Below are 22,801 nucleotides of genomic sequence, written 5' to 3' on the forward strand. Positions count from 1 at the left end.
ACAGCCACCACGTTTGGCAGCAGAGAAATCAAGCAAGTGCTGCCTCGTTTGCAAGTTCTGAAAAGCTCGGACAGAAAGCGAGCTGAGTGTTTATTAGTGGTGTACAATTCTGCTGATGCAAGCGTCCACATGGCCATGCCGTCAGTGCCGCTAACATCCAGAATGACGTGTCAAAGCTTCAATGTGTGGATTGACAAGATAGCTGACGGATGCTGAAGCTGTCAGCTTCAATTATCAGAATGATCCACACAGAACACATATACGTAAAAATGTTTTTGGGCAGTTGTGTCAGTGAATTCTACTTTTAACTAGTATGTATGTACGTTTAGTAAAAAAGTAAATATAATAAATTAATAACATAAATTCAGCAGACATCATAAAACACCAAAACTGACTGAAATGTCAAAAGTCAAGTCAAGTCAAGTCAAGTTTATTTGTATAGCCCTAAATCACAAGCAGTCTCAAAGGGCTTCACATAGACAGAAATTGACAATTATTCTCAAAGCATCCCCTGATCTTAAGCTCCCAAAAGGGCAAGGAAAAACTTAAAAACCCCTAGCAGGGGGAAAATGAGAAACCTTGAGAAGGGACCACAGATGGAAGGATCCCCCTTTCAGGATCACCAGGTTGAAATGGATGCAGAGAGGGCACAAATGATACAACATGAAAATCAATTAAATAAAAAGTGGATCTCCATGTCACAGCAGAGGGCTGCCGAAAGGAGCCCTCAATTGTCCTGGCAGTGCTCTTCGAGGAGGTTGAGCTGCAGTTCCCCTATCCTGAATTGGCCACGAGAATCCAGATAGCCGCTGTCAGCATGGGTACCACCTAACCACCTCCCCGGCCGGGGAGGGGGGAGGGAGGGGGTGGAGAGGGAGAGAAAACAAACTCCAGCCGAATCGGCCACTACAGGTTAGTTAAAGGCCATGTCATAGAAATGTGTCTTTAAACGTGTCTTAAATGTTTCTACTGAGGTAGCAGTCCTAATATCCATTGGTAGGGCATTCCAAAGCTCTGGAGCCCGAATAGAAAATGCTCTAGAGCCTGCAGACATTTTCTTAGCCCTCGGTGTCGCTAAAAGGGTAGCGTTTTGCGAACGAAGGTTACGAGACGGAACATAAGGAACAACTAGGTCGACGAGATATGAAGGCGCTAAGCCATGCAGCGATTTATAGGTTAATAGAAGAACCTTGAAGTCACATCTTAAATGGACCGGAAGCCAATGTAAGTTGGCTAGTATTGGGGTAATGTGATCAAATTTTCTTGTCCGAGAGAGCAGCCTTGCAGCGGCATTTTGTACTAACTGTAGACTTTTGATGCGGGACTTAGGAAGACCCGAAAATAGTACATTACAGTAGTCCAGGCGCGACGTGACGAACGCATGTATAATAGTTTCCGCATCACCGGTCGAGAGGATCGGACGAATCTTTGCAATATTACGAAGGTGAAAAAACGCAATTCTGGTTATATTCTTAATGTGCTTTTGAAAGGAGAGAGTTTGGTCAAATATTACCCCGAGATTAGTTACAGTATCGCTTTGAGTGATAGTACGGTTATCTATAGTTATAGCGGTTTCCTTGAATAAGTGTTGATAACGAGCTGGACCAATTATCAACATCTCAGTTTTATCTGGGTTAAGACGAAGGAAGTTGAGAGACATCCATTGCTTGATCTCCGCAAGGCACTTCTCAAGATTACAACAATCCCGCGGATCTGTCATCGATAACGGCATATATAATTGGGTGTCATCCGCATAGCATTGAAAACTAATATTATATTTACGTATTATGTCCCCAAGCGGAATCATATAAATATTAAAAAGAATTGGTCCGAGAACCGATCCCTGTGGGACACCACATGTAACATTATAGAGCTCCGAGGACGCATTGCCATGGACCACTCGGTGCGTCCTGTTTGATAGATAGGAATGGAACCAGCCTAGTGCTGACCCTGAAATACCAACACAACTTTTAAGACGCCCTAATAAAATATCGAAGTCTACAGTGTCGAAGGCAGCACTAAGATCGAGTAGTAACAGTACAGACGAAATGTTTGAATCCATAGCTACGAGGAGATCATTAGTCACTTTAGCAAGTGCTGTCTCAGTGGAATGATTAGCTCTAAAACCAGACTGAAAAGTGTCGTATCGATTATTGGCGACCATGTAATCAATAAGCTGCTGCGCTACTACTTTTTCAAGAAGAAGTTTTTCAAAACACACGCCCTTTGTATAGTTTTCTTGTAATTTTGCTTATTTTGCATTGAAAACGTTTTTATAGCTTACTGTATTTTCTCATAATTCTCTTCTTAGGAAGTACAATATTCGTGTGGAGGACATCATGGTGAGGGACGTGCGCTATATCACACTCAGTTGCTGCTACAGAGACCTGCATAATGTCCTCCTGACGGGTCAGCTCAAAACTCTGGCGCTGGTGGAATCAGCTGGTGAGACGCAAACAAATAACATTCAATAACATGAGCTACGTTACGTAGTGTGTCCGAAAGACAACACGTTGTTGCATGCCATTGTGCTGGAACAATTACATGCTGCATTTACCCACATAAACTAATAACGAGAACTTGCAGTAACAGTGCTTATTGTTCTGAAGGCAATCACTTACAGCAGAGTGTGAGGAAAAGTGACATGAATTAATTTTCAGTAACTGTGTGGCAGAACAAGCAGTGCAGATTTCCATTGGCCATATTGGAGAAGTCGATTTTCCCATCATATGTGATTCTTGGACATTTATATTAGGTTGTAACTTCATCTTTCAACCTGTTTCATGAGGTTTATTTATTTTGTCAACACCAAAGCGTATGCTAGCCTCATTCATGAAATACGCCAACGACTTAGACCTCCTAGATTAGTTTGCAGCTCAAAAGAAGCATTTTGAGTCGAATACTGCTGCTGGGATTCATATCTGTGGGTTCAAGGGCTCACAGCCGAAAATGTTAGCAAGGTAAGAGAACTGCTTTTTACACTAAAATTAATATGAAAATTCCCAATTTATGCAAATGACATTTTTTGAGCAGGTGTACCAGCAAATTGCAAGAGTCCATTATAAACGAGTACACAGAAAAAACTGCTTAAGGGTGATTTTTGTGTGGCATATTAAATTCGAGAGAACATTATACTCACAAAATTGCAGTACCCTTTCCTCCTCATCAACATGCTGATTACGCCATTGCTTCTAGACTCTTGCCATTTATTTCTCACAACACCCCAAACTCCTTTATATTATTGTACTGTCTTCATGTTTTTTTTCCCTTTTGTATTTTTGTACTCAGCCTCTATGATTCTCTTGGGCTCCATTGAGCGTGCTCAGCTCCAGGCGCTGCTCTCCCTGCAGCTAGGACGCTCTCGCCGCCTGGAGTTCATCAGAGAGCGGGCAGCAGCAGAGAAGAAGCGTCAGTCTGTTGTCTCTAATTCTGACAATGAAGATAACCTCCACAGAGCGAGTCAGGAGGTCCGCTTCCAGGTTAGAGGTCACAGGCAACATTAAACTTGCTGTTTACAGTGTATTTACACGACGCATTACCTCTGTGACAAATTCCCATTATTTTCACTTAAGAAGAAATGGGTGCACAAATTTTATTTTATCCACAAATACCATATTAAGATTAGTATTGAACTTACCGTGGCAAAAATATTTTACGATATAGTGGTTTTTAACTGGCTAGTTCCTTCCATGTGATCTAGCTGTATGATATTGGACCTCTTAGTGATAATATTTGTATACTCTACTCACAAAAGGTTTTCGTTATACTTGTCTCTCAAGGTAAGTATCAGGCTAAGCTTCCTTTCTAAGGCTGCTATGCCCTTAAGCCGACTGCTGATAAGCAGAAGATTGAAGGATAGTGGTGTTTTATTATGTAGTTTAAAGTTGATGTCAAAATGATTTATTTCATTGTATGTTTTTGTGTATGTGCATTTGCAGATCTCTACTGAAGAATCAACAATCAGCCCGACTCGTCCAGTTGCTCTCAAGCCTCTGAAACCTGCTCTAAAAAGACCCTCTGCAGTAGAGCGGCCAATTGATATCCCTATTGGTGTGTCATTCTTTTACAAACACCTTTATTTCTTAAAATGAGATAGATTAAGTCATCTTGAAAAAATATGAATTGGGTATTATTTGGCAGTGTCGGTGTAAATATATTAAGCATTTTAACTCCAATAGAATGATTGATACAACACACCAGAATCAAGGGTTAGCTCATTTCTACTCATTTTTCAAATCATATATTGGATTTCATGTATATTGTCACAAGAAAACAATGCTAAAGCAAAACCTATTTGTAAATGTTTGCTAAACTGAAATTTTAAGAGATTGGCTAAGGTCCTGCATGCTTTTGGTAGCTTTTGACATACTGAGAATCAAGATTAAGGTTGTGTGACAGTGTTGGCTATTTTATTTCACAGGCTCACAGAATCATTCAAACAACTCTAGCCTAAAGAACTTGTTTTGCGCCAGTCCAGATGCAGAACTCATGGAGGTAAGAGAATCCTGTCCTTGAACGCACCCGACAAGAACACACAGACAGAACACACAGTGGCGCACGACATGCTGTTCACACATTCTTCGCATTCTCACGTACAGGCTTCACGCTCGACATTACAGTACCTCCCACACAAGCAGATAAATCCAATGAACAACATTGCTATCTCAGCAACCATCAGTGCAGATAAAATGTTCCATTCTGTTTGAGCATCGTATCCAAGATGCCAAACCGTTTTTTTTTCCTCATTAAACTACAACTCTACTTCTTACTTTACTTTCCACAGCATTGCAATAGCTTTGCAAGGCACATTAGGCCATGCAGGAAAGTTCTTTTTGTTGGTTTGTTTAGATTCTCATTTTTTCAGCAGTTAAGGGTGTTTTATTTTAATGGTATCTGCTTGTCCTTGTTTGGTGGAAGAAAAACAACAATCTCGAGAGCCCAGTGTCTCCTGACAGCAGGAGGCAGTCAAAACGAGTCCGGATATCAGTTGTGGTAAGAGCCACCATTTGGGGCAACCCAAATGCCAAGATTCACAGGTTCATCAGCCAATCAAAAACGTATCACCCTGCCATTCCATTCCGGGGCTAATTGCTGGCCTGTAATCTGGGCATTGCTGACCCCAAGCCCACCTGTCCCATTGTGCCAACAACGTTTGAACAGTCTCTTCTTGTTAAACCTGTAACCTACCTGCTGACCTCCCATTGCCATGTACATGTATAGAAATGATTCGTATTAAAAAAAAAACATTATAGGCCAATGTCTGAAAACTAGCCACAAAAATCTGTTCCTTTTTAAATGAAAGTTTTCTTTTATTAGTTATGGATACATTTACACAAAAGATAACATCACATCATATTTAATGAATGCATTCAAAATAATGGCCGACACAGCGGAACATTTGTTTTAAATGCTTAAATCAGGGCAAGCTATCAAAACCTATTCAATCCACCCTATTGTGTTGAAAAGATTAACACTCCAGGAATCTTTTATTCCTACTTTTGAGTGATTCCATAATCACAAGACTCAAGACAGATGTCCTTTCTGCAAAAAATAATTACCATGTGCACGGGTTGTACAGACCTGTTAAAGCTCCACTTTGTGTGGTAACGGCAAGTCGTAAGCCATGCTTGTTTGTTGACTACGTGTCAAACGGTCAACTTGATGCCAATATCAAATTTGTCTAAGTTTCCACATTTTCATAAAGCATTACTTTTTGTATTTATTTCCATACGATTATATTTTTTATTTACACAATACACGTTATTGTTAAAGAAGACCTATAAACAAGACCTCAGTAGTTCAACAACAATTTCTTTCGTAGTTTATTCTGTGCAAACCTATCTATATTTTGAAATTGAACACTTCTGTATAACTTTCATCTTACGTCAGCTAAAAAACAAGTGATCAGGTGTTCTGCAAGTTTGAGACTGTTCAAACCTGTCATGCTGTTCTTTCCATCCTCACACTATGTCACCCGAGGTGTCCAATCAGTGACGGCCTCCCAGAGTAGGTATTGCCTTTCTGGAGTGACCTAAAGTCTGATTGTGTTTTGTCAAAAGTCTGTGATGCTCTGTGGATTATATACTCTGAATAGGGAGAGTGGGTTCTCCTCCGCATGCAACCATGGATTCTGTATCACAATCAATTAATCATATTATATTAAGACATGTTTGAAAAACAGCTCATATGAAACCACTGCGGTGGTAAAATAATAATGCAAGGGAAGTGCTTGGACAAATTCTTTGAATTGCGATGGAGCCTGCCGGCCAAATACCAATTACTGTATTTGCATAATTGGACGACAGTCAGTGGTTTAATGAATTGATTGTAAATTGAAAAATAATTCTCGTAAAGATCTGCTTTGATTTAATGATATGTGATGATACGTAATAAATCCCCCCTCGAAAAAAAATCATAATTTAATATCACATGTTCAAGTCAGCACAGAGTAAATCAATTATTTTTCACTCTGCCATTCCCATCACCAGAAGCCACCACGAAGCCTAAGGAGTTTCTTTGGGGTGAGCTGAATGTTATTTCCATTCATTCCAAACCTTTGAATGTTAAAATATAATAAGACATACTAAGTGCTGAAAAAGCATTTTCAAATGAGATGCATATCATGTCGGGATTCGCAGTGGACCTGTAGTTGGCATCTCAGATGCAGTTTTGAGATTCACGTCAATTGCAGCCTTACTGTGTAGAGTTTGCATGTTTTTCCAGCACTTGCGTGGGTTTTCTACAGGTACTCCGGCTTCCTCCCACATTCCTAAAACAACTTGTAACTTCTCCATAGGTGTGAATGTGAAGCCCTTAGATTGGCTTCAGACGAGTTCATGGTTACCCTTTTCCCTTATCAGTTGATAGTCTTTCCAATGGGTGCAAATCAGCTTGAATTGATGCGGGCCAGGTGTTGTGAAGTTTGTTGCCATTATCTAGGAATGAGGGTATGAAGTGCATCGTGCCATAATTTTTTGCTTGTATTTCAAGACAAAAACATTCACCCAAGTAATCTGAAAATCTCAAGGCACTCGCATCTCAAGGCACCACTGTAGAATATTTGGTTCTTTGGTAAACAAAAATCATATACATAAAAAAATGCAACAGTAAATGAAATTGATTATTATTTTTGTTTTAATTGTTGGACAACAGGTCGATTATCCGGCACTGATTGTTAAGACAAATTAGACTTGCTGTGTGGTTAGTGCAGAGAAAACACATGGTTAATGTTTTGGTGGGTTAAGTGGGCTTTGTAGCACATTAGTCATTGCAGTTTGACAGGAAAGTCAGACGTAACAAAGCCTTGTGGCACCAGTGTGTGTGTGTGTGTATTTCATCGGGCTGTGGCCTTTTGTTCCATTCAAAGCAGGTTTTCTTCACGTTGTCAAATAATGATGCTGTTATATGGACCCAGTCAAGTATATTGATAACTCTATCCAAACATATTTTTCAAACATTCTGTTTTCCCCTGCGACAGAGGAGAAAGCAAGTTAGTCCCTCACAGTTTCTTTATTCTCATTTGTTTGGGAATCTGGGTGCGTCTCTGCTTCACATGCTTCGTCCATCTTTATGACTTTTCTAAAGCCTTCACACCTCCATCACGCCTCCTCCACTCCCTCTATCTTGGTTGTGAAATATTGATGCAGAGTAAATGACATCAGTAGTCTGTTTCAGAGAAATGATGACGCCCAGACCTCTCAGTCTCAGCTTTCTCATTATTTTTTCACCTTCTTGAGTTTTCATAATGCTGTCATGCTTTATTTATGATGGCTTGTGGGCTCAGTTTTGTTTTGTGTGTGCATGTGTGCGTATGTTTTGTTTTTGTTTTTTATGCTGTCTTGAAATGATCTAAACTTTTGTGATGAACTTCTTTACATTTCTACTCTAAAAAAGTAAAAAAAGAGTAAAAATTGGTTGCATTAATTTAACTGTATTCATTCATCGGTTTAAACATGACTTGGGGAGGAAAACAATAAACATGTTTTCATATACCTTTCTTTAAGTTTATATCTAATGGCTTGTAAAATTAAATAATTTAATATAACTCAGGCGCACTGGCTAGCACGTCCGCCTCACAGTTTGGAGAGTGCGCGTTCGATTCCACCTCCAGCCCTCTCTGTGTGGAGTTTGCATGTTCTCCCCGTCCCTGGGTGGGTTTTATATAACATAGTTTACTCGTTTTTTTTCATCCATTTTGTAAATACCTTGTTTCTCACTTGGGCCATCACTGTCTAAAAATCAAATGTGGCCATTGAGCATAAAAGTTGAGTATTAATTTCCATGGTTAAATGCCTTGCAGTTTAACAGATGAACTGACACCTTGACCCATCATGTCATTACATTAAAAAAAGAAGCTAGAGGATTTCTCAGTCAGTGGCAGAAGGAGAACAAGTGCTTGTAACATCCGGAGCCTCCAACTGTTGAGGGCAAATACAGATCTCAGTGCTCCTTGCATGCAGTTCAATGCACAAGCAGACGTTTTAAATTTCAACGTTGTTTATTGTTGGAAAACTATGAATAATTTATTCATTTATTTTGTCTGCATAACAGTGGAGCTATCTGTTCATTAGCATACCTACTTGTAATTTTGAGGAGGAGAAATATCAATCGAACAGCACAAGTTGATTGGATGATTCGAGTAAAGCGGAAAATAGTTCTGTTCTAATTTGGTTGTCATTTCCAAAGTTCCAAAAAATAATTTAACAAGAAATCTATCACCAGTGGTTTGTAACTCCATTTTCAAGTATTAAAATTATTAAAGAACGGATGACGTAGAAAAGAGCTACAGCAGAGCTGAACATGATCCTTTTCCACTCCATTGTATTAACTACAAAGCCATTAACAATGGTGTTAAAGCGTGCGTCCTAATCAGATGTGCTGGTAAGGCAGTAATAGAATTTGCAAACGATGAGCAAAGAAGTTATCATTAGTAGAAGGAAAATCAGCAGTTAATTGCCTGCATGTGATTACTCTTGTAATGTTCCCCTTTTGCACCATTTAGTATCTGGCTGCCGGTTAGAGAAACATCATTACTAAAAGCATGAGCATCAGGGAGAAACTTTGGAATGTCTTTTTTTATTACTTTAACAATTTAAACAGCTATTCGGAGGAGGATGCACCATATTACGTAACAAGGTTTTTTTCCCTTACATGAGGTAGAAATAATGTTCAACCTATTAAACTGATAAGTAAAATTGTTGATCCATTGAAATTAAAATATCCCATTCCCAAAATTTTTGATCCATTGAAATTAAAATATCCCATTCCCACATCCTAAAGCAACTTATCTACATACATGTCCAAAAAAAAAGGAACGGATGCACTAATTTCAGCCTAGCCATGAAAGTTGAAAAGCCGCCTTTGCAGTTATATAAATATAATTATAATTATAGTTTAATAGCCAGCTTTTGTTTGTGTAGCAGTTTTAGCGGGTGATGCATGACATAATCAAGAACTGTGAAACTACTTTTTCTGTTTCCATTGTTCTTGGTGACAGTGTCATTACCAGAACTACTGTTATGTTCCACATCATTCCATTCAAAATAAGTGAAAAAATATTTTCTTTTTTTTCTGTGTCCTTAATTCTATTTTTCACATTCTTATTTACCAGTACAACAAATGTAGACAAATATAAATTATACTAAAACCAAACCCCTCAGGAATAATAAATCGCCTTAAAATGTAAACATAATTTTGAATTTATGATGCCGCAAAGATGATTCAATAGATTTCTCCTTAGGTCCGCCAGCTAGTTACTAGCAGCTAAACTGATCATGTTTACGCGGGCAGGCAGTTCAAACTCTGCTTGCATTTTTCATGCTTTCCACAAGCAGCAGTCAGGTGCTACTTGTTCAAATTATTCAACGGGTTTGTTTTATTGACTTGCATTTAACGACATACCTTGCACATCGACTTCCTCTTCCATGTCGCTCTATCGCGACAAAAACAATGATCTTCAGATGATGACACAGAATCATGGCTCCACGTTTAGCAGCACATTTGGTTAGTTTTACTATTAATTCCTGTTGACTGCTTTTTTTTTTTTGGTTATTGGTGGATTATGTTTGACTTGTAAATCAAAGTTAGAAAGAAAATTTGGACTGATAGGCTGCAGTCACACGTTTTCACCGCATCAAGTGGTGTCAATATGCTCACAAGGAGCTGCTGGTCGCTGTAATATCGAGATTTTCAATTATACAACCATCCAGCCCTACTTAAATTGTCTTGGTGGTCCTGCCACTGGTATACATTGGCTATCCAAAGGTTTTCTCGCTCTAAGCCCAAAAAGATTTGATCTGTCATCATATTCCCAATCTTTTATTCATTGCCTTGTGAAGACGGCTTGTCATTTTTGACATTCAGAGTGGCCTTGTCATGTGACAGCGTGATGAGTGAGACAGCAGAAATGAAGTCCGCAATGCGTTTGTGTGTGAGTGCGCTCTTGGCCTCATCAACTCCAGGCTCAACTGCCCTCAGCTTGCATAATGCTACAGTCGAGCACCTCTTTCCACCCCACGGCTGCAGTTGCTAGGGTTACCAACAGGTCGTCCACTGCAGCGAAGAGGATAAATGAGCTCAGGCACCTATCAGCCCCAGGGTTATGCTTACTTTCCCCTCCCATTTTCCCTCAACACACACATTAAATTCCGAGCAAATAAATGCCTGTTTGCTAGCACATTGGAAATACACTGGGTGTTAAGTAGTGTTTTCTTCAAGGAAGAGAGTTGCTTGTGATTTTCCCAGCCTGTCAAAGTCGAATTTATCAGCCAAAGGCGCTGAGGGTGGTGACAATCCATCATTATAATGATCATCTGCTCCGAAATCTCATACATCATACTCTCTCGCTCATTCAATCTACTGTAGTTGCTCCTTTAGTCACTCATTCTATTCCTGTCCACCTGTCTGAGAACAACCGTGCGGTGATGTGATGCATGGTTGACCATGTGTCTGTAATGTATCATTCCACTTGCTGCAATAATAGAAACTCTACAGTTTAAATAACAGCCAGCAAGAATTCATACATCATACCATACTGACAATGCACATCCTTCAATGGCAATTTAATCAAGTCCATGTAATCGATGGTCTTTTTTCTGGCCTTTGCATCCGCAGGACGATGATGTGGAAGATGACATGACACTCAGAGAGGTAAGTGACTTTTACGGTTTACTGCATAAATCATCCACCATCAGCATCTGTAATTTCTTCTGTCATACGTGATTATTTTGAATTCATCTTCTACGTCCTTCACGTCTGCTGTATTTTTGTTCCCTTCTGGTTCACCACTCACCTGCCTTAGTTTTATATACAGCGCATATGATTTAGACACCATTTCGGTGTCCATTTTACACACTATATGTGTTCAGAGAATCACGACGCAGGTAAAATGATTGGCTATCACAGAGCCGATTTTTAGGAGGTGCTGTGGAATACTTTATAGGCCTTCTGTGTGGTGACTGATAGCACACGTTAAAGCATGATCTCTTCTGAGCATCTTTCAAGAGTACGATTACTCCAGGTTTATAGCTCAGAATGTAAACTTGCCTTTGAGTGTCACCTTTTTAAGGACCAACTTGGGGCTTTACTTACTGCATAAAGTAGTCTGCTCACATTAAAGTAAATTAGAAAATTGCTCCTTCTAATTTGATATACTACCGCAAAGTAGTTTAGGCTTTAAAGCCAATAAAGCTCTACTTCTTTCTGTTCTTCACTATCCAATACGAAGCCCAAAATACTTATTACTACAGATGTTTTTTATATTTCATATCATTTTTGAGTATTTTGAAATTTTATATTCAACAAATGTTTTATCTTATTTGCGCTGTTCTTTATTATTTTAACTCTCGTGCGTGTGTGTGGCTGGGTGCTTTTGTGTTGTAGATTGCAGATTGGGAGGAGATGCAGCTCGATGAGCAGGTCAACTTTAACAACTGCAAGATTGATCCTGCCCCATTCCAGCTCGTGGAACGCACATCACTGCATAAGGTGTGATTATAAATACAACTGTGAGGTCTTATAGCAGCAATCATATATAGTTGTAACTATTTTATTCCCATCAACTCATTGCCATGGCAACCCCTCTTCACCCTTCTTCAGTTTAGTGGTCATTGACCAGCCATCCTGTTGTTACCCATTTTATTCTTCAAACTTTTAATTTTTCAAGTGCTGTACACTTGTCTAAACTTTTTTCCAACACTTTATTCAGATGTATGATGCTTGCATTGGTTGTGTTTGCAACATGCTGCAAGAAAGACTAGCGTGCCTGCACACACACACACACACACACACAAACACACACACACATGCGCACACACAAACAAGCGATCATGTCGTGTTTCCAAACATGCCACCTCCTAACTCTTTGTGGGTGGCAGCTGTGGCTGTATCTAATGCCCTCCATTCAGAATACTACCTTCTCTCTGTCCTTTGTTGTCTAGGTGCTGGGTTGATACCTTTTAAACATTTAAGAGAGTGCACCCCATGTCCTATCCATCTCCTCCCTCCACTGCACACTACTAAAAGCCAACACCACACACAATCTCCCTCAGCATAATAAATACTGCCCAGTGCTGTTTACAGTCATGCATGGTTATACTTTTGATGCACTGGAGACAATTGTCCATGTTGCATTCAGTTTCTTACACTGCTCTACTTGATCTTTCTACAGCATGTCAACTTTTTTCACTCTTATGCAGTATCTGCACAAGAAATTTAAAGAATCTCAGTCGAAATGTAAAAATACGGCAATAAATTTTGTCCGAAAGCATCCTCATAGAATCCAGGAATAAAACCATTTCATCTTATAAATTGAAGTAGTTCAAATCTCGAATCATGATCAATATATATGCTATCAAATGTGTGCTAACATTCTATCTGATGACTGTGAACTTTTCAAGTCATGATGTTCAATTTCGAGAAATTTAACTGCAATTCAGGAAATGTTTGAAAAAATGAAGGGACCACTAAATTAGAGTGTTTCCATTATTGATAATGCAATAATCAATGTCCTAATTTAGAATAATCCCTTCATACTCCCTGTTGTGTTCGGTATGTGTTTTTGTTCCATGTTACTTTTGCTAGAATTTCTCCAACAAACAGTCCCAATTTCTGTTTTTGCTTAATTTGAAGTGGCATAATAACCTTTGACCTGAATGATTGCAGACCGAGCTGCTGCCGCCCACGTCAAACGGAATTCATGCGTGATCTTCATTGAGAATACGCTACAGTATATTCTCTGATGGAAAGTCAGTTACATCATATGCTTGGCCCGGGCTTGAAAACAACAGCCCCAGCCGCCATTTACTTAACTACACAGTGGGATCTAACTCAAGTATCCCCAAATGGCTTCTCTGGTTCAACAGAAAGTGCAATTAAGCACTAAAAAGATCTGGAACGGACTGGCAACCTATCTGATCTGCCAGTAAAGTTTTTGACTTCTTGCTCTCTCTATTGCTTGTAGCAGGATGCATGCAGAAACCTGCAGTGAGGGGAAGATTAAATGCAACTTTAATGATCCTCGTGGGAAAACAGAATATTCGCTTCAGCACAAGTCAGAAAGGGTGGAAGCGGGAAAACAGGGTCATGCAAACAATTTCAAAAGACATGAATCAAAGTGGTATTTGGTGTACCTTTTGGGGTCGCGTCTTGCTTGGCATAGGAGGATAGGACCCTTTCCTGCATGCTACTAGAATAGTTTATGTGTTTGACCAATTTGCATTCACCCTGTATGATTGACGTTTCCAGTCTGGGGTGTTCCCCACCTTTGGGCTAACTCTCTTAGTCCTTGTGTAATAATGTAATACTGCATAAAAATGTAGGAAGGATGGAAGAACAAAATTAAAACACCAACATGTAATTATTACTCACGCTTTATGAGGCCTGCAGTCCTCTTTAATCCACTAATGTCAATCATTTCTTTATCTGTAGAAGATGCAATCGCTGAGTTCCTTTTTGCTTGGTGCACAGATTTTTTTTTTTCTTTAAATGCATTATTTCATCTTTCACTGAGAAACTTTCCTGGTTGCTTTAAACCATCTTTTTGTGGACATCCAATTGTTTCAGTTTTAAATTGTTAGCATGAAACACTGAGTATTCTTATGCCATACTTGAAGTGATCCAACTTGGCTTTTATTTGAATTTCTCCATTGTTGATATTTTTGGTGTTTGGGAGATGAACAAGTTGGCTTCTCAATGCAACAGCACAATTTTTTGGTTAAGATGTTACTGTTGTTTGTTTGTCCTGTAAATAACAATGGAAGAACGCTTCTTTCCGATGGTGTCCAGTGGAGTAGAGTACAATATTCAAATATTTTTTTTAACAAGACCTAGAAGACAATATGGTTTCTCATCCAGCATGCACACTGAAGTCTTTTCAGTTTCTTCTGTTGCCTCTTATGAACAGGAATCATTTTAGACAATGAGGTCATCGATGTGTAATATTTTTTTTTAAAAAGCAAAGAAATTGCTTTTTTTTTCCGCCTAGATGTGCCTGATCTGCCTATTTAGAGCATTTTTCATTTCTTACTGCATTCTTCCTTTCAGACGCACACGATTTTCTCCCTGCTGGGCTTGGACCACGCCTATGTCACAAGTATTGGACGTCTCATTGGGGTTGTTTCCCTTAAAGAGGTGAGAACATGAATGCTTTTTAAGTTTTTTTTTTCTTTGTGCTAAAAGTTGTGACTGCCATCACTTACCAACAGAATGCGTATGGGTTTCATAAGTGCAAAATTACAGGCATGCGCACACTTCAGTCAAAATGATGGACTCCTCCCTCCACTTGTTATGTAAAGGGACAAACAAAAGGCTCCTTGATACTGCCAACTCTTTTAAATGACCATTTTCCATCAGTTTACACAGACTCCCTCTCTATCCGCCTCCCTAACAAATGTCCCTCACCCTCCATCCAACCTCCCACTCTTTGTGATTTGCTCAAAAAGTGGAGCTAGGATTGTTTGCTAAGTGCAGCGCTATTTGTCCCCGACATTTAGTTGTTTTTGTTCTGTGTTGCATCAGCAGACAATAGCCCATCCAAAGAAGATAAAGCCCAGGCTCACACAGCCTGACACTGTTTCACACACACAAATGCTGTTATATCACCATCTGGCTCACTGGTCCGTCGATATGGAAGTGGAGGGATGCTTTTGTTCACGTGTTCCTAATTGTGCTCAGATAAATTCATAGTTGTCAGTAAAATCCAACACCTCAAATCATACAGTAAACCTTACATTAGGGCTTATGTGATGAGCAGAATGTGTATATAGTAAATGTTTTTCAATTACTGGCGTCACAGAATCATCGATTGTCAAAATTTGGTGAATTTCATTTTTCTTTTCACAAATCTATTCTATTGGGAAGTCCACACAAGTGCAATTTTAAAAAATGTATTGACCAATCTAAACTGTTGAAATTACTTGCTCTCTTTTGACGATGCATTTTGTTTTACGGTTGAACAAACATACAATTTTTGGGGTCTCTTGAAAAATCATTGGAGATGAGAAAGGGAGAGCTAAAGAAAGAGTTTTAAATTCTGAGTTGAATAGTGAATGTTTTATTTTGAGCACAAAAGTGAAGGTTCACTCACATGTGTAAAATGACAACGAAAAATGATTGCATCATAACCTCTCAAATTGAGTCATTACATATTGAATGAAATCATAGTCCTACGTCTTTTGTTTTGCGATGCACAGCCCTAATGGATAGATAACACGATACAATCTAGAATATAACAACGTAAAGTAAATTGAAAAGGTCGCAGGGAATTAAATCGAGAAAGTGCTTGGCAATTTATGTGACATTTAAACAGTGACTACTGTATATTGAGAGGAAAAAGAACAGTAAAGACAGAAAGCTTTCTCTGCTCTTTGAAACTTTCTAATGATGAGTAGTCAAATTCTGTGGAGACGCACAGATGTAGATATGAGAACATGATGTTTTATTCTGAAATAATGACAAATACTTTGTGATTATGAATTGATGAACGCGCTCATGGATCAGTTATTGAACAAGGTGGTGAAAGGTTTTAAACCAGTTCACTAATCTGACGTAAAAGAATTTGCATTAGTAACCTGAAATCATTTCCGTGCAAACATGAGGGAAAGGTAGAAGCACCTGTAGTAGTATTGTGTGCACTCGAGTCATTTGACACTTGCAATTGAAACGGTAAAAAAAAAAGAAAAATCTCTTTCTTTACCTCACTTGACACATTGTAGTGATGTAAAATACAAGTTAAGATAGTATAAATGAAAGGGTCTCAATCTAAACCAGCATCTTAATATATATTACTTTTGGCAAGTATTTCTAGATTGAGCCTTAACATCCTTTGGTAGCATTTGGAACCCAATGTTTTTGACATCATCTTTTATCTACTAAGAGTTCTTTGGCTTTCTCCTCCTCCTCCTCCATTATTTCTGTCAAATATCTTGAGTAGACAACAACAAAAGTCAATCTGACCTTATTTTCCTTACTTTGTAGCACGCACTGCCTTCTGATCCTAATCTTGACTTCTGTTTCCGATCCGTCCAGCTTCGCAAAGCAATCGAGGGCTCTGTGACGGTGAAAGGCGTGAAGGTGCGCCCACCTCTGGCCAGTTTCCGGGAGAGCGGCACCAGCAGCAGTGAAAACGAGGCCACTGAGCTCCACAAGCTGTGGGACCGTCAAAAGAGCATCACGTCGCTGCCCGGTGAACGCACCCCATCAGAGTCTGACGAAAAGTCCCAGTGATGCCCATAAATAGCTGAAAGAACCATCAAACTTGAACGTGCTAAGGTCCGTAATCGCCAAATTCCTCAAGGCTTCGGATCAATATTTAATAGTGGAAAGTGTTCTACTGCTCTGCCGATCTCTTCTTCTCATATTGTCTTTTGTGTTGCCATAAACTCTTGAGAAAACCTGCAGGCTCCATTGCAGACACTCCACAGGAGAGCAGAACACATGACGACCTGATCACCGCTCTGCACATAGTGAAGTCTTTTAAAGAAGAAGAAAAAAAAAAAGGATCTCCTTACTCAGACATTGTGTAGTTCATGTTGCTCATATTATCCGACAATAGTCAACCAGTCTTCCATTTTGTCCTCCGTTGTCTGTACCGTAAGAGAGGTGATTGCGCAATGTGACTGCACTGTATTTTTTTTTCTATTTCCTCATGAATGTGGTTTTAATAGGCACTATTTTTTTCTCGCCGGAGAGGTTTGTCTTCTTACCGCTCCGAGATTATGGACGACGCAAGCAGGCATGCCCAATGGCCTGTAGCCATTTGAATAATGTACACTCCTTAGCCACAGACATATGGTACGCACAAATATGGCAGTGGCAACACTCAAGGTTTTCTGCTTATCTAAATATAGCTCTTACCAATCAGAGAAGGTTGAGAGGACGGTAATGGAAGGAAGGACTGACGCAAGGGAGGGAAAGAACAAGTAGCAGGCAGGAAATGGATGACGGTAAGAAGCAAGTTATCATTACCCAACCTGCTGCTTCAGGCCTCATCAATCCGTCTTTGAGCACCATATTTTCTAACGTCCATTACTGTTCGAATCCCCATAGCTATTTAATGCATTAATCCAGGGACCTGCACATTACCCGAGGATAAATAAAGAGCAGAATCAGTTTGATGAATGCAATCATGGTTGAAGCACTAAATGAAATCAAGTATTATTAGTTCTAAGATGGGTATTTCACCTTTCTCTAAATTATCTCAGCAAAGTTGACTGGTGGAACTTGAGCCATCATAGTTTTAATGACAGCATGGTCAGCAATGAGGCTGACGTGACAGACAATAACTCATGTGTATTTAATATTTAATGTGGGCTCGATGGAAAGCTCTGATGGGAATAATATCCACATCTGAGCCCGCAGAAATGTTGCTACCGTTTTGTGCTTGTTGTGTAATCATGGCGGCCACTAACAGAAAAATACAGTCGACATTGTTTTCTAATGAGATCAAATTCACGTTTTCGACTTGCACACACCTCCCATCCAATGAGCTTTACTTCTAGTCTGATGTTTTTAAAGGAGGTGAGGATTGTGATCATAACATTTTTTATACCACATCATGACTCCAACATAAAATCATAATTTAATGTCTTAACCAATCATTAATATTCAATTATTCTCATTCTAAGAGATTTGGATTTTTATATTAAATTGTGGATGATTGTTATTATTCTGCTGTCTTATGGTGTATTGTCCGAAACATTTCAACTTTTTAGGAGAGGAAATGGGGCCAACAAGATGGCGGCCCCCCACGCACTATCGTTTAATATTCATGATGTCAAGAGAAACTCATGTCAACGGGACCAACGTGTGTGTGCTTGTGTGTTGGTGCTCTTCTTTACATCATAACAATTGGCTCTAGACGTGATCGAAACTTGTCCAAAGGTTGCGCCATAGCAACCAGTGCCTCACCAGCCTATCACAAGAACTAAACCAGATCCTTCTTATATTTCGTGCTTCTTCATGCATCAATGCATCATATCGTGCTTTGTCAGCCTTACCGTCATAAACATTTAACAACTATTCATTTCATCGGACACCATACAGAAGAATCCAGAGGTAGATGCGTATTTATTTGTCTGGAGTGATCAGTGCTTTGGGATTGTTTTTTTTGTTTGTTTCCTTTTCATATGGTTGATCTTCATGTAGATAATCAAATTGTGCAATAACAGTTATTCATCTCACGTCACCCTTTTAGATTGTTGACATGAATGCAAAGATAACCCTATTTTTGTAAAGAAAACTTTCAAAAAAAAACTTAAAAGATTCATGTTTATTAGAAGTAAGCTCCATTTGGTTGTGTCAATGTTTGATTTATAACTGGAAAGTGAAGTTTTCCCCCCAAACCTTTAATAACCACTCTAACAATATGACTCAAATCAACTGTTCCTTGAGCTGTCAAGGGAAAGGCACACATTTTAGATTAGTTTAAAGCATCTGGCCTAAGACGTATGTCCATGTTTATTAACTTTGGGAAACCTTCCCTGTCTGGTTTCATACTGGAGAGCTTCTGGTGATTTATGTTGCATGGATGCTAGTTGATATACTCACACAGTGATGCAGCGTTTTTATCAAGGTTCATTCATAAATTAAAGTGGACCTTGATTTCAAACCGACCATCATTTTTTGAGGAATCCATTTTTTAGGGCTCTTTGGGGGAATACGTACTGTAGGGCCAAACCAGAGAGAGCGGAGCAATGTCAAGAGATATTTTTCACAATGAAAAATGCGTAACTTTTGTATATCAGGGATGAATAAATGAGATTTTAACATGCAATTTTTTTGTCACGGTGCCTTTTTTAAAAATGTATTTATATTTGTTGTATCTTCCAGCAAGTGTCAATCAATATGTGTCGATCAATAAGTGTTAAGTGTTTTCATTTTTATTGGATCATGTGCACCACTGCTCCAAGGCAAGCAGATTATTGGTAAAAAAAAGAAAAGATAATAGTCAATCCACACAATGTGTATTCTCACTCAAATATAATGGCATCCACGGCCCTCTCGCACCACCCTTTACAAAATTTTATAAAAAATCTAAATCAACAGTTATCATAAGAATAGCCTAGCACTGTATGAGTGTGACAAAAATGATTGATAAAATGGCAAATTAATTCACTTTTTTATAGGGTAGGTAGGTATATATTGACTGGTCATCAGACACCCACCAAAAACTCATCAGAAGCTAAATGAATAACAATGAACAAAAATTGTTATGCAAGTTCAATACAGAAGCTTAGCTCGAGGCTGAACTTTGAGTCTGTGGTCAAAGGTGAGCTTCGCTGCGATAGTATGTAGGCACAGCCAGAAGATCCCGCCCATCTGTAGAGTTGTTTCGGCGAACACTCACAATCAGGATGCCGTCACTGTTGAAGGTCCCACTGACAGAAAGAGGATTCATGTCCTTCGGGAATTGGGACTTATTGGTGAATGTGGCACTGACACTTCCGTCATCCATGACCTAAAGAACATAAATTGCGCTGTGTTGTCAGTTCAAAAGTAAACAAGGTATTCAATGAATACTTTCACAATGAGAATTTTTCTTTAACACAAAATGAATGCTTTAGAACACACACCTTCTGAGCGTGAATGACGACATGATGGCTATATGCCATTACCACAACGTCATGCGGCTCAAACTGGCTGACATCGGCGGACATATAGTAGCTATCTCCTACACATTGCACACTTCCGGCGCCCGTCTGACAAACAGGCACACCACCCCCCACTGGAGCTGCAAAACATGAGGAGGTACATGTAGACCAAAAGTGTTCAAAACTGCCGCCTGTTTGTGTCCCAATGTCAACAGTTACTGAAAGCAATGTTTGATGAGACCCATGTGACCTTTTTTGAAATGGGAACAATCTAAAAAATACAAATTAAGTTTCCAAGAAAAGGAAAAAAGAGACAATAGAAGCAGTCCTTCCCAATGTCCCAAATAATGTGTTGTGACAGGTTTCATGTAAAAAAACCTGTATAAGCCACAGGGTTCAAAATGTGAGAAAAAAGTAGCGGCTTATAGTCCGAAATTTACGGTATGTTTCATTATTGGATTTTTTTTTTTTATACACAACTTCAACTTGTTTTTATAAAACATTTCATGAAATGTTGATTGAAAAGGCAACATTTAAAATATTTATTTTAAAATTACAATGTTAATCTTTGTTTTAGTAAAATTAGTGTGTCTGATTTCCTAATCAGCTGTTGGAACCCTTCATTTCATGTTGCTGGCGGCATCTGAGTTTCAATCTGGGTTTGGTATTGCATTCTTTGTCCCAACTCCCACACCACCCGTTGTCTTTTCTCCTCGCCATTAGTTCTTTATGAGGACCAGTTGATGAGGTCTGCAGTCTTTTGCTCAAAATCAGACATTCTGGGTCATTACTTCTATTCCATCCTCCTAAAGCTCTGCTTCTATTCAATTAAAAGTTCTGGTTTTATTTTCCAATTTTTATGCTAAGCTGTGACAATGAAATAACAGCATATAAAAAACTTGATATTTATTGAGTGATTTTGAATGCTTTTTATTGGGTTTCTCCTTGTAATTGGAAGGGCTATTTTGATTAAATTTATTATACTCGTTATAATCCCTCAAGGAGAAATTTAACTCAAACATTGCTGTGCATTTTTTTGCAGTCCACATAGAGGACCATCTCAGACAGGGATGTCAGAGAGAATTGGATGCACCAAGCGTGCTGGAACATCTGAACTGGGTTTGTCTGGCCAGTGCCTTTCTCAATGGCGTCTTGACAATAGTCAGGAATCAAACAAGCATCACTCCAACATTTAGTGGGTATTTTCATTGGATTCAAAATGTTCTAAAACAGTGTTATCTACAATTGAAGCCTTGTAATAGAAATTCCCCCCTTGTTACCACCACATTTACATTTTCGTGTCACATTTTTTAGTACATTAGAAATGACAGCGTTCAATCTGTTCTATTGCATATGTGAGCCTAACCCGACTTACCACTGTTTCCATAGGAGGTTCTTCCTTGCCTACCAAATGGGGCCTGGCCCTCTTCACAAAACAAGCTGGATGAGTCCGACGAGTCAAGAAAAGGCTCTAAAAGATCATCCAAGGAGTCCCCTGACCCGACCCGTGAGCTCTCTGACCGAAAACTACTGGAGCTATAACGGGCTGAGGAGCGATAGGAGGAAGAGGATCTACGACTCGAAGAAGTCAGTGAGTCCATAGTGCCAAACACAGATTCTTCTCAGCAACTCCAAAAACAAGATCTATCACTGGGGTGGCTTCTTTATAAAGCTGTGGTGCATTGCGGGTCACTAGAGCACACCACCGGTTCCATAGCCATCTTCCTTTACCCATAGATGGCTAACGGACTGACCACTTGAGTCAAGAATATAACGGACAAATTGATAAGAAGCAAAGACCTCCTTCCATTGAAGCCTGCACAGAGCTTAGATAAGGTTAAGCGGGCTCGAGATGATACCTCTGGCATGTGGTCAGAAATAGCATGCTGGAAGGAAGGGTCAGATCATCCGTTAGGCTGACCCTGCCCACAGCGTTATGTCTTTATCAATAATGCAAGAACATTGTGTTCACTAGCTAATGGAATGGCAGAAAATATATGAAAGGAGTTCCTCCAGGAGAAAAGAAGGTGATTACCAGATAACTGAAAAAGCAAAGGAATTGATTGGCCCTTGACCAGTACATACATTATAAATATGTGCATTGTTTTTCCACAAATTTGCTGTTAAGAATTGTGTAGCGAATGTTAGCTTTGGCACTAAAGCTACACTTTCTGTGGCATAATTTGAAAAAGTTCATAATACTTTGTCACACTGTGATGCGGAGAATGACCACGGCCTAGATGAGGTGAGACTAGATTGTGGCCAGAGTGTCCCCAGCCTGTTGCCCACAGTCTGCCGGGAGAGACTCCAGCTCATCCAAGACCCTTATGGCCAAACAATATAAAATATAGATGCATGGATTTTTTTTTTTCCACAAATGATAGTTTTGTGTTTAGCCAAAAGAATAGTAATATATTTTAATTGACAAGAGCAACAGTGTAAAACATTTACTCGACAAATCAGGCAAAAAGGGAAACAAACAAGATCCAAACTAAACAAACAATTTTGATTAGATTTGATGACTTATGAGGTACACAAAAATAAAATTGGAAGGTCTTACTCAGATGTTTCTTTACTAGATGGATCGCAGGCCTGATGTCCTACATATAGAATAAAAATGGGCCAATCTTGTTTTTGTCAAACATTTGCAAAGTTTTAGTGGGGGTGTGTCCGTGCCCTCCAGTGAGTGTGCAAAGGGAGCCTCAAGCAAGAGA

The 22,801-nt window shown here is 39.3% G+C and overlaps 2 protein-coding genes across 4 annotated transcripts in view; one reads left to right on the forward strand and one right to left on the reverse strand.

Moving 5' to 3' along the window:
• Positions 1-19,270, forward strand: part of clcn2c (chloride channel 2c) — a 77,225-nt gene extending 57,955 nt beyond the window's left edge. For 2 of the 3 annotated variants that reach the window (XM_061281192.1, XM_061281194.1), the window contains 8 exons: positions 2,312-2,445; positions 3,289-3,479; positions 3,939-4,050; positions 4,421-4,494; positions 11,113-11,148; positions 11,881-11,985; positions 14,542-14,628; positions 16,525-19,270. In XM_061281192.1, coding sequence (XP_061137176.1) covers positions 2,312-2,445; positions 3,289-3,479; positions 3,939-4,050; positions 4,421-4,494; positions 11,113-11,148; positions 11,881-11,985; positions 14,542-14,628; positions 16,525-16,722 — 937 coding nt within the window. In that variant the 3' untranslated portion in view covers positions 16,723-19,270. The remainder of the gene's footprint in view (positions 1-2,311; positions 2,446-3,288; positions 3,480-3,938; positions 4,051-4,420; positions 4,495-11,112; positions 11,149-11,880; positions 11,986-14,541; positions 14,629-16,524) is intronic. The other variant, XM_061281193.1, reaches the window with a different exon arrangement.
• Positions 19,271-19,512: 242 nt separating this feature from the next.
• On the reverse strand, positions 19,513-21,704 carry LOC133156128 (heat shock protein beta-7-like). The gene is made up of 3 exons (XM_061281912.1): positions 21,463-21,704; positions 20,070-20,227; positions 19,513-19,954 (listed from the first exon to the last, which is right to left on the reverse strand). The coding sequence occupies exons 1-3, from the start codon at positions 21,686-21,688 to the stop codon at positions 19,760-19,762; spliced, it is 579 nt and encodes a 192-aa protein (XP_061137896.1). The 5' UTR covers positions 21,689-21,704; the 3' UTR covers positions 19,513-19,759.
• Between the last annotated feature and the right edge of the window lie 1,097 nt (positions 21,705-22,801).

This window comes from Syngnathus typhle, linkage group LG6 (genome assembly GCF_033458585.1).
Source record: "Syngnathus typhle isolate RoL2023-S1 ecotype Sweden linkage group LG6, RoL_Styp_1.0, whole genome shotgun sequence".
NCBI lineage: Eukaryota > Metazoa > Chordata > Actinopteri > Syngnathiformes > Syngnathidae > Syngnathus > Syngnathus typhle.